Genomic DNA, 12,168 nt, shown 5'->3' with positions numbered 1-12,168 from the left:
CCATGTGTACTATGTCTTTTTTACACTGTATACTGTAATATTTTAAATGAGTTTTTGTACTGAAACAAAATATGAATATCTACCAAATGGACTGTTGCTAATCCAAACCAGTTGGATCCGGACCCTAGTGATTTGTTTGGACTAGTGATTGGAGTACTAAAAATGCTTTGTTTATCTTAAGTTTTTTTTTCCCCCATACTTGTATGTAAAAAATATATATATATATATATATATATATATATATATATATATATATATATATATACACACACACACACACATGGGCACAAGAAGACATTGATTTGACATGTCTGTCGAGTGTTTAAATTGTTATTTGACCATTCCTCTGATTACAGACTCTTCTCCAAAATGGCCAATAAAGTTATCACTTTTGTTTTAAAAGTAGTTGTTTTGTTTTTTTTGTTGGTTTTTTTTCCTCTTGGAAATTGAGGCACATGCCAATCCTCATAATCAGCCTTGTAATTAAAGCATCTCAAATAATGCTTTTCCTCATTCTGGCAGATGTACAACAGGGATATGCAGCTGGCATATGTTTGAATTACAGTATTTACTTGATCTAAATAGCATTGCATTATAATATATAATACTGCTGCCATCGTGGGCTTTCAGTTTCCAATCTTCAGTTTGTTTTCGGGGGGGTCAAATAACTACGCCTACAAACTTTGGGTTTCTTATTCATTATTAGTTCTAGATTTGCTTCCAACAGTTCGTTATGATGCTGTGTAGAGTTAATGAGCCTTGATTAACTCCAGGGAAATGGGTCTGTCACTACTTGCATGTGTACTGGTAGCCTAGTAACAATATTCAGTAGAAATTAGCATGGCAAACTTGTTCCTGATAATTTAATATAAGGTGGTATTGTTTATGAACTAGCAAGAAGCAGTTAATGTAAATGTAAAAGCTCCTAAATCTATCTAATTTAACATTTACAATTTTGCTTACCAACATTGCACATAGCCCCACACATCATAGATCTAACACATGTAATATCCTGTAACAAATACAAAGCATGTGAAATGGTAAAATCTCAAATCTTGTGATCTTAAAGCACATACTGTACCTGCGTTTTTTTTAAAAAGTTGTTTTCTATTAAAGTGCTCAATTTAATAAGGGTGCCTCCCTGTATACACATCTATACAGTGAAGTATACCAGTGCTGCTTTCAATAATTTTCCAGTGTGTTCAAGCAAAATCTACATCATCAATTATATAAAACATCAAGTCTACATAGAGATTTTAGAAGCCACTTAGTACACTCAGTCACCATCATTAATTGGCAAGAGCAATTGGTTTACTAGTGCCCTTTAAATGGCTTCTCCTATTACAAGGCTATGTATGACTGTCTTGATTTGCCAGTATCCATCCCTTTGTACATCAATACAAAATGGTTGCCTCCATGCAGCAGTTTATTAGTCTGAACTGGTTCAGTGTTTCTCAAGACCTTTGTGGCTGCACAGAGTAAATATCAATAGACATTAGGGCTGGCCAATAGGAGGAATCAGAGTGCAAGCCTAAACCATGGCAATAGTATGGACTGAATGTAAGCTGCATGCAGTTGCAGTTGCTGTTGCCAATGCTGTAAGGTTGACAATTCTAGGGGTTACTGCAGGGTTATTGATGGTATTTTGTGCCCACGTGAAGTCAGCCTGGTGGCCACATTTGAGAAACACAGGACTAGTTGACTGTGTGAAGGAAAATTAGTAATCTGACTTTTAATTGGTCCTTAGAGAGTTTATTAAAAGCCAGTGGAAAGGTAAAAACAACTGGCTGGATAACACATTGGTGTTGCTTTATGAACCGTAAAGCTTCAAAACAGGTTTTCATTACATTTAAGACAGCACTTTAGTGTACAACTGTAATCCTTGATGCCTTATTTCAAGCTTTATTGTGAGTGTTATACCTTTTGTAGTCATTTTACAAATCTGCAGACACGCACAGCTAAAGCCTCATATCCGTCATTTAACTTTCTAGGTTTCTGCTGTAGAGAGACGGCACATATATCTTATATATTGTGGTACAGTCTCAATAAACTTGTGTTTTACTGTGATGTTGTTTTAACTTCTGTTCATACTGTATCAATCATGGGGTTTCCATGCAGGGCAATTTACATGTGAAATGGCAATGCGCATGTTTGGGAGAATTACTCATGTAAATCAGGTCTGTGGCTGAAAAAAATGGCCAAAGAGAGGGATAGGGTAAATCTCATTTACTCGTGTAAATGACGAAAAACACGAGAAAATCCACGCCCAGTTTCGCACGGAAACCCGCATTTCATGTGTAAATGTGAATAAGCGTGTTTATCCTTAACTATAAATATTGCAAGGGAGCAGGTCAGTTGTTACTGTGGATTCCAAGATGGCAGAAAGTAAGTGGCTGATAGGCGATTTTATGGTTAGCAGTGGTGTAGTTCACCTTAATGATAATGCAGGCGGCTTTTTTTTATTATTGTTTTTTGCTGCGTATGTCCTGTCATGTTGTATATCTCTTCTGGGTTTACAGTTCTGTATAAAACCAGTTACCATGAACTGCGTTATGCCCTTGTTATGGTATTAAAGCAGTTGTTTGAGAATACCATTGCTGTAAAAACTACGCTAAAGTTAAACACGAAGAGCAAGTGAGCTGCTTAAATGTCTGTAACTGAATTAATTCCTGTCCTTTTTTTGATCCCAGCTATATCTGAAGACAACGCGTGGCCACCCTCCACGTTAATAAATATAGTTGATGTACTGGATCTCATGAGCCAGCTTGACCGCCCAAAACAGCACAACATATATACCAGCAAGTTGTTGATATCCTCTCTGAACTGAACAAATAAAATTGCAAGTTAACATATTGATTGCGTTTTATTTATTTGCATCATTAATATTTAGCACAACAGTAAATCCAGCACAACTTAAAAGAAAGGAGAGCATCTCTGACAGCACAAGCCTCCTCAGATCGCTGCTGTCCAATTGAAATTGGCGGCTGAGGTAACCTTCACAGTTGCCAAGTCCGCTTATAACAAGCGGAATTAGACTTGTTTTTTGAGAGTCGCGGGTTGGAATTTGCATAAACACCCACTCTAACATGGCTTGGGCTTGTTTTGAAAGGCAGTGCCGTGTTTTTTTTTTTCTCTCATGAGACTTGGCAACACTGGTAACCTTCCCCACCTGTCTCAGGCAGCCACTGATTCCTGAATACCTCATTTTGTTGTTAACAAGAGTTTGTACAGGATACAGCAGGCAGTGGCAATTTTGGGAACAAACTAATGCTGCACTTCAGTCCGTTTCATCAGTATCTGCCACCTCCCTTTCAACTCCCCACTACCCGTATTTGCCCAAGCGTGGTGTTGAATGCTTCCTCAGCAGCTGACAGCCGTCCAGATGGATAGGGTTTCTAAGCCAGGGTAGTATACGCAGCATCACCTGATCCCCTATATGCTGTATTGCCTGAATGAAAGAGTAATATATATAAAGTCTCTGCCGGTTTTCAGCCATGTTGATCTGCAATACCTATTGGTCAGTTTCATTTTATACCTTCGAGTTCATTTTTAATTAATGAGTCGTAAGATAAATGAGTTGAAACAGTATTCACTACTAACAACATGACACCCCACTAATGACATTTGAAAAACAATTTGGGCAAGAGCAGTAAAACACATTATTAACCAACCAGGCACAAGGTATTTTGCTTTATTGCAGCCTTAGATTCACTTGTGTACCAGTTCTCTGTGCATGGAAACCACATTTTCACAAAATGTCACTAGTAATCTTCAAAAACAGCATGAGTACTTTGTACTTTACACAAAGCCAATTTACATAACAACTCCCACCTTTCCCATTAATTTGCATGACGTCGGGTGAAAAGCCCGGTTTACTCAAGTAAAATAAACTGAGCGAATGGAAACCCAAAAAAGCATTTTACACAAGACATTTTTCTCAAGCAGATGTCTCAAGCTAAAAAAAAAAAACACGCCATGGAAACTCCACCAATGATACAGACCACACACTTTGAGATGTATAAACCACTTTGTCAGAGAGATCATTCCTCTTACATTTTCACTTCAGGAATGCTTGACTTTTTTCCTGAAAAACACTGCATTCTAGTTAGTTTTGCCTTTTGTGCTTGAATATGTAATTCATAACCTACTATTGCTGCAAGTAATCACAGGAGCAGGTCTGTGTGGCTTACAGTATAAGATGCCACAGTGGTAAGCAAGTATCAAGGGGGAGTAAGCTTATGTCTCTAAAGTCAAAACTACCTTGGGGGAATGTAGACAAACAGGACTGCACACAAAGCAGTAAACAGTGTAGTAAATGTAAACACACCCAGAGGAATTTTATTTTTGAGATGCTGTGGTTTTAAAATGCAGCATGAGCTGTGCACTATTTAGAGAATAATGAAAGAAAGACAGAAATGTATCAATTGAACCCCATCTTTATTGCTAAGAACAAGGAACAAATGAATGAAAACACCTGAAACTTGACCATATAAAACTTATGTTATTTAAAAAAGGCAAACGCTACTGTTTCGGCATAAGATCAGCCTTGAGCAGAGGCAGTACAAAGCATTTATTAAAACCCCCTAAATCCATGTGAGGTTAATAATAGAAGGAGCAGGGCTTGTGTTAGTTTATTGCTCGATCGCTTCCTCTTTCTGAGACACGACCTTCCCGTCCACAAGCTCCTGGTTTATCACCACCACCCTCCTAATACTCTGCTGTTGAGGCTCTGAAACAAATACAAGGAAAGGAAATGTGTGTATTGCATTTCATATACATGGTAGGAAGAAGAATACCAGGAGCACCATTGACATGAGGAGAGGCTGTTCTGTTGTTGGCAAACAGCTTCTCATGTCAATGGTTGAGGCCATTTTAGGGTGTGTGGATTAGTGCAATTTGGGGATGTCAAGAGTTTTTGAGTGGCCAATGTATAGTACTCAACCGACTAAATCATAAATGAAGCATAAATCTCGTTCTACGTGTACTTTTGATGTATTTAGCCCATAGCTTAATTACTGAATCCCATATATGGAAAACTAGTGAGCTCCCAAGATGCTGAAACACCCTTACAAGATAGTGAATGGACAGAATTGTTTTCAAACAGGATAGGGTATATATTAAAGTAGAAAAAAAGCACATCCTGCTGCCTGATGTTGATATTTAGTCATATCCATTTAAGTTTATAAAAAAGCATGTAAACCTTTGAATAACACAACTTTTCATACAGAAAAAAATGTGACTGAACTGGTGTAACCTTATGTAAAGTAGATTGTTGGTATGCTGGGACACTGAACAAGGTTAATTACAGGCACTTAACTCATCCATAGCTTTCTGACTGTGCTGAATAGAATCAAATGTAACTCTCTTAAATTGTAGCTAACAAAATAATTCCATAAATCTCACCCATTTTGCACTTCCATAGCAATATAGGTCTCAAATATGAAGTTTTGAATGGAATATGTCTTACAGCAAACATGTATTTTCATTTTAAAACAGACACCTGGTACTTCACTAAGTTCTCAGTTTGCTTGCCATGCTTTCCAGGAAGTCTGGTACTGCCTCCTTGTTCATTTCACCCCAGTCTTTTGGATCACTGAAAGCAGGTCATTCACAAGGGGAAGCAGCTGATTGACAGGAAAGAAGCCAGTAAATGGGTGGGGATAATTGTACCCTCCCAGTGAAATGAACCACAAAAGCATGAGGTTTCTTTAACCATGATTTAAAATGAAAATACATGTTTGCTAAAGCATGTGTTTCTTTCACAACTTCACATTTGAGACTAATATAAATGTATGGAACTGTTTTGTTAGCAACTGTTACTTCAATAAAGAAACAAGCCGTTTTCTCAAGACACTCACCCGCATTCACTGGCTGCAGTGGCTCAGCTCTGCAGAACAACAAACAAAAATGTGTTTGGTTGAATGGAATGAAGTTAACATGCCATCTGCAAAAAAAGCTGAAGCATTTGCTCTTATTGTGTAACTAATGTATAATGACAGTGCTGTCATTTCTAAGGGATGGCATAATGTTGCTGTTATATCTTCTAGTATGTAAGCTTTTCCTACAATACAATACGACCAAAAGATATAGCAGAACACAAGTAGGGAAAGAACAGCAATGGCTAAAAATTTGGGTACAGTTTGTAAGAAGCAGTTATAGACAAGAAGACGCTGTGACATCCTAAGTCTTTCTTTAAGGTGAAAGAGTAAGATTGACATGAACTTGTAATATCTGTATCTAAAGAAGTGCCATGTAGTACAACAATCCCAAACTGTGCTCATGATGTACTGTTTTAGCATAACATTATTGATTAAATGTTTATCACATTTTTTATTTAAATGACTATAAATATTCCAGCAGAAATACAGTGCTTAAAACACCAAAATGAGAGTTTGTGCAAAGAATGATCCAGCAGGCAAAGAAATAGTGAAAGGAAATTATGGAATGTCATCTGATCAAAGTGCAGACAGCAATGAAAATGTTTATGAGTTTAACAGTTTGGCTGTGCTGCTGTGCTACTGGCTATGATTGACTGCAGTTCTGTAGAACCACACTCTGTCAATGTAAATATGATAGTTTATCAGATAACAAGGAACGGATTGTCTTTCTGCATGGCCTAACAAGTGACTTAGCAGGATCTAAAACACCATCTTGTTAAATTAGATCCTCTAAGTAGGACTGAATGGTGTGCAAACAAGGGAAGAGCCTTGATGGTTCCAACAGCCATTTCTCTTTTCCAAAACTTTCTCAATTCTATTCCTTTTGATGACCTGCTGATGCCAAAGCTATTCCAGCATTTTCCAACAATGTACTTGTCAGAACCTAAACTAGCGAAGGGGTGAATTTCAGTACCTGTGGGTTAAGAGCTCCCCCATAATTACAGCATCTGCATCTAGGAAACCACATGCAAAACATGGGACAAGCTACAAACAGTTTAAATAGCTTACTTTCATGAAGTGTGGTTCATTCCTAACTAGGTATTCGAAACAAGTATAGCAAATAGCAATAATAAATGTATTTGATTTAGTCTATAAAAAGACAGCTAGAGAACTGTACTTGTCATCCATTTTAGTGATGACTGTATCTTAGGTTGTGACATAGAGAATTGCCTGCCTCTCACCTCTCTTCCTCGCCCTCCAGGAGGCGCCGGTAGGTAGCAATCTCAGCCTCCAGTTTCATTTTCATGTTGAGCAGGATGGTGTACTCGTTGGCTTGGCGTTCCGTGGTGGTGCGCACCTGCCCAAGCTCATCCTCCAGCTGCCTGATAGCCTGGTTCAGCTTGCCCACTTCCATGTTGTAGCGGTTCTCTATGTCGTGCAGTGTGTCCTCCAGCGAACAGTTCTGGAAGAACAGGGGTTAGAGAGAGATAGAATTTATCACACCACGGGCCAAAGTGTACAACTCAAGAGGGTAATCAGTGAGCTCCTACATTCACCTGTTCATTCTGTATCATTTGCAGTTTGTATTTTATTTGATTTTAATTAAAAATGCAACCATTTTACCTCCCCATAATTTTTACAATTTTTCTCTACTATTTGACTGCCCAATAGATTTTAAAATTCTTCTAACACTGTATTCCTCAGAAAGGTCGTATTTTTTTGTTACAGGCTTACTGCATACTTTTAAGTGTGAGTCAAATTACGTTTAATAACCTATGTATCTTCTTTTAGATTCTTAAATCTCAAATGTTCACACTATTTTAAAAAAGCACCCAAAAATTAAGAAATAACTATGAAGATACTTAATTTAATAGCTTAACTTTGTTTCCTAATCTTAGAACTGCGCTAAGAACAATTTTAAAGTAAACAGCTTTAGGAACTTGACCCATAGTGCTTAAATACAGGATAAGTGCCTATAGTAAAGAGGGGTTAGACCACCACTGACTGAGCTGCTCAGTCTCTTAGCTCCCAGTAGAGTGTGAGAGGTAGGTAAATCGCACCGTGTTATGCAGTGTCTGCAGTTCGATCTCCAGCCCCTTTTTCTGCCGGTGTAGGTCATTCAGTTCACTCTTGGCTGACTGCAGAGCCTCTGTGTTCTGGGTGACCTCCATGGACAGCTCCTCAAACTGCAACACAAACAGAGGTAACGCTGAATACATGCCGCACGTTTACAATGCGTTTCGTAAGCTTCACAAAGAAACAATAATAACCTTACTAGAACTGTATTATGCTACTCTATATAATTCACAGTTACAATTGTCAGGCTACACACTCTGTATTTCTTTTCCACCTGTAATGCATTTAATCACTGCCGTTTCAATGGTGTTTTCATATTATTAAGACAAACTTTTTTCTTTTACCTTGGATAACATTGTCTAATTGCTGTAAAATTGCATTTTATTGTTGTTAAATCATAACATATTGTATTGATGCAGAAAGGTCAAATGATGGGAAATTCAACTATAACTTCAAACGCTAACCTGATGAAAGCACTGGCAAAGTTTCAATAAAATGCCTTGATCAAAGATTCATCAAAGGCATTTTTGCTGACATGTACGATGGCTCATTTACAATAAAAAGATTGTTATGTCGAGATTGCAAGATAAATATGATACGATTAACTACTTTAATATTTGGATGGAGGTTTAATTGGTTCAATTAAACAATTTAGACCAGGTTGGAACAAAGACAAGGACTGGAAGGGCTAACTTTTCCCATGGTAAACTTATATGGATCTTTCACAAGTGACTCCCTCTCCCATTCTGGACCCAGTTTCACAGCCAGGTCTTGTTCTCTCTTACCTTGTTCTTGTACCAGACCTCAGTGTCCTCGCGGCTCTTCTGCGCAGCCGTCTCATACTGGCTTCGGATCTGTGCAATCATCTCACCGAGGTCCACACCCTTGGGGGCGTCCACCTCCACAGAGACACTGGAGTCCGAGATCTGGGCTCGGATGCTGGCCACTTCCTGTGAGGGGGGCAAGAACAACAGGAAATGGTCAGTAACTGATTTGAATACATGATAGTCCCTTGTAAGGTCGTTCATAACATTTCAGACAGGACAAAATTGTGTTATCCTAAAAGCTACAAAATTGAGTCTCTGATGTTCTAGGTGTAACAATAAAATATATTTGGGAGTTTTAAGCAGAAAAAATATGCAGCAACCTCAGAGCTACAGCGCCGGAAGACAACACAGCTCTGGGCAGCTTACAGGCAAGCCTACAGGCGCCCGGCCAGACCATAGGGGTCGCTGGTGCGCGGTGAGCTGAGGACATTTGGATTCTATAAGGAATCCAGAAACGAAAAAGAATGAATTCTGAATGCAAAGAAACAGGAGTCATATTTAGAGCATTACCTCCTCATGGTTCCTCTTGAGGAAGGCCAGTTCCTCATTCAGGGACTCAATCTGGTTCTCCAGCTGCATGCGGCCGATGCTTGTGTCATCAATGATCTTGCGCAGTCCACCGATGTCCTGCTCCACCCCCTGCCTCATGGCCAGTTCCGCTTCCCACCTGCAGGGGGAGCAAATGCATCAGGGTTTTATCAACCTATACCCAGGATAAATCAACCCTGCATTGCATCAACAACTTTTTTTAACCAAGAATATGTGGTTTCTGTAATTCAGGGTGATTCACTGGTGCTGTACAATGCTCTAAAAAAAAACTATAATAAATTGAACCCATAATATTTACAGTATATATTTTGTAAGGGTTCATCTTTCACATGATATATCCTGGTAATAAAAAATGCGTTTTGGGTTTGAATGCAAGAAGAATTAATTCAAGACTGCAATATATGCCATGACAATTGACAATCTACACAGCGTCTCAAACCAGCTCTGAGCCACCTACCAGAACCCTATTTATCTATTCTAAAGACTAAAGTGTTTATTATGCTAGAATCAACTGCACAAATGTACCACAACCTTTCAGGGCAAATACATTTTAATAGGAAAAGTTTCCTGCCATTGTAAAGATTATTATATAAGCTAACGCGTAGGGTACCTTAACATGAAAGAGAATTCATGAAGCAAACGGTCTGCTCAAGCTGTGCCAATTGATATTGCAAGCTTAATTCACCCCGCATTCGCCACTTACCTACTGAAGCTCAGTCTCGTAAAGGTTGTTTTCTAAAACAAATCGATCAAAAAGATTTGAATCAAACTCACTTGACTTTGAAGTCATCAGCTGCTAGCCTGGCATTGTCAATCTGCAGGACCAGCCTGGCATTGTCCAGAGCCATGTCGCTGACCTGCAGGGGAAGAGGAGTCCGGTTACATCCAGCTACACGCATTGAAACAATACAACATTGTTTCAGCCATTGTTCTTTTAACTAGTGTCTTGCTTATGAATGTTTTGGTCCTATAAAGCATGATCCAAAGTATGTACTGTAATACTTACAGTATATGGCAACAGAACACTGCCCCCCAAAGGCAATAGCTTGTTATTAACTGTCCACTCTGTATTACTGTATGACAAAAGCAGAAAGCTGTAGTCTGCTGCATTTTGTACAGGTGTGGTATTTGTCAGAAACTACACTTCAGATATAAATATATACCCCAGTAAATGTAAGTACTGGCTATCAAACAGTATGTTTAACTCTGTGTGGTAGGCCTACTATGTAAAAACAATTATTTAAGAATGTAATTATGGAAAAGATTAAAAACAAATTCAGGTTCATTGTTCAACCTCGTGCTTGTTCACGATAGGAAAACGGCTTGAGAACTCACATTGCGGATTTATCTATGCGAGGGTGTGGTTCTTCCCAACCTTATCAACACCTCTAATATTAGTTTAGTTCATTTTTTCTCATAACAATAATACTAACACGCTTCCCTCTTAAAAAAGACAGTGGCAGCGTTTCTACTTTCTGAAAGAAACATACTGCAGATTGATCATTTTAAGGGGCTAACATTTTAAACTTATGTTTTGGGCATTTTACTGATGACTTCTGATTTTTAGTTTGAGGGCTGGGTTCGTCAGCGTGAAAACTGATCATTTCAGATTGCACAATATGTTTTAAAGCAAACTAATATACTGATATACTATTCTTTTTAGAAACAATGATTTCAATTTAAAGATTTAAGAAAATAACTAACGGTAATACAAGTGATGGTAAAAACAAAAATATAGGCATACAAGGTTATCATTATTATTATTATTATTATTATTATTATTATTATTATTATTATTATTATTATTATTATTGATATATAACTATCTGGGATAGGTCGACGGTTCTTAACCTTTATACAATTATTGTACAATCTAACCCGTTGTAGAATAATGTGTCCAAGGACACTAAAAATGCAAAATTCACACTTTTTTTGTTTTGTTTTGATTAATGTGTCATAAACAAACCTCTTTGATTTAAAAAAAGAAAGTTTGCCTATTTTTCTTTAACTACACAGTTGCTCATTCGCGTGCCAGTTTCAATGAATATTTAACTCTCAATTTGTGCACAACACAATGAAATACTTTTACACATAACTTCTGAAAAAATATTCAGTGCGGGGAATTGTAATTTCCACTTTATATTGTAGCGTGGTAGGTGACACAATCAATTATGAAGGCATAAGCCTGATCCCAGCTATTGCAAGGGAAACGACTCTTTTGTACAGCGGTATCGGCGCTGTGTTTAAGAGCGGGAGGTCGATTGTGAGAAACCCCTGCTTTGCAGCGATTACAAAAAAAAACCATATGATCTGTATAGTCTATTCTTCCAATGTGTGTTTTTATTATTTAGTATGTACCTGTTTCCTGAGGTCTGTCAGCGGTTTCTCGTAGGCGCTCCAGTCCCTTTCGGTGGGTGTTGTCCTCGACATGACCTCCTTGATTTGGTCCTCCAGTCTGCTGTTGGCTTCCTCCAGTCCTCGCACCTTGGAAAGGTAGCCGGCCAGGCGCCCATTGAGACCCTGCATGGTTTCCTTTTCATTATTGTGGAGAAGAGCAGAGCTCCCAGCGTTGAGATCCAGACTGCTGCTCAAGTTGTTGCTAACTGCCCTGATAATGGGCACAGAGATCCGGGAACCCCTTCCATCGGCCCCAGTGAACATGCTGGCGGCGCTGGAGCGAAGGGCACTATGGATTGGAATCCCGGAGGAGATGCTGGTACTGGAGAATGAGCGGGGGACGACTGAGGACCGCACTGTGAAGGACATGTTGAATTTGGGAGTATGGATTTTCTTAAAGTGGCAAAGCTCTGGAGAGTATGAAGATAGTTACCTAGACA

General features: G+C 38.6%; 1 protein-coding gene across 1 annotated transcript; it reads right to left on the bottom strand.

The window, feature by feature from the left end:
* Window positions 1–2,868: 2,868 nt before the first annotated feature.
* LOC117426982 (keratin, type I cytoskeletal 18-like) lies at window positions 2,869–12,168 on the bottom strand. The gene is made up of 8 exons (XM_034045272.3): window positions 11,690–12,168; window positions 10,106–10,188; window positions 9,293–9,449; window positions 8,741–8,905; window positions 7,940–8,065; window positions 7,121–7,341; window positions 5,859–5,887; window positions 2,869–4,729 (listed from the first exon to the last, which is right to left on the bottom strand). Exons 1-8 carry the CDS (start codon window positions 12,095–12,097, stop codon window positions 4,632–4,634), a joined length of 1,287 nt encoding a protein of 428 aa, XP_033901163.2. The 5' UTR covers window positions 12,098–12,168; the 3' UTR covers window positions 2,869–4,631.

The sequence above is a fragment of the Acipenser ruthenus genome, chromosome 11 (assembly GCF_902713425.1).
Source record: "Acipenser ruthenus chromosome 11, fAciRut3.2 maternal haplotype, whole genome shotgun sequence".
Classification (NCBI taxonomy): Eukaryota; Metazoa; Chordata; class Actinopteri; order Acipenseriformes; family Acipenseridae; genus Acipenser; species Acipenser ruthenus.
This window is presented reverse-complemented; position numbering and strand designations above follow the sequence as displayed.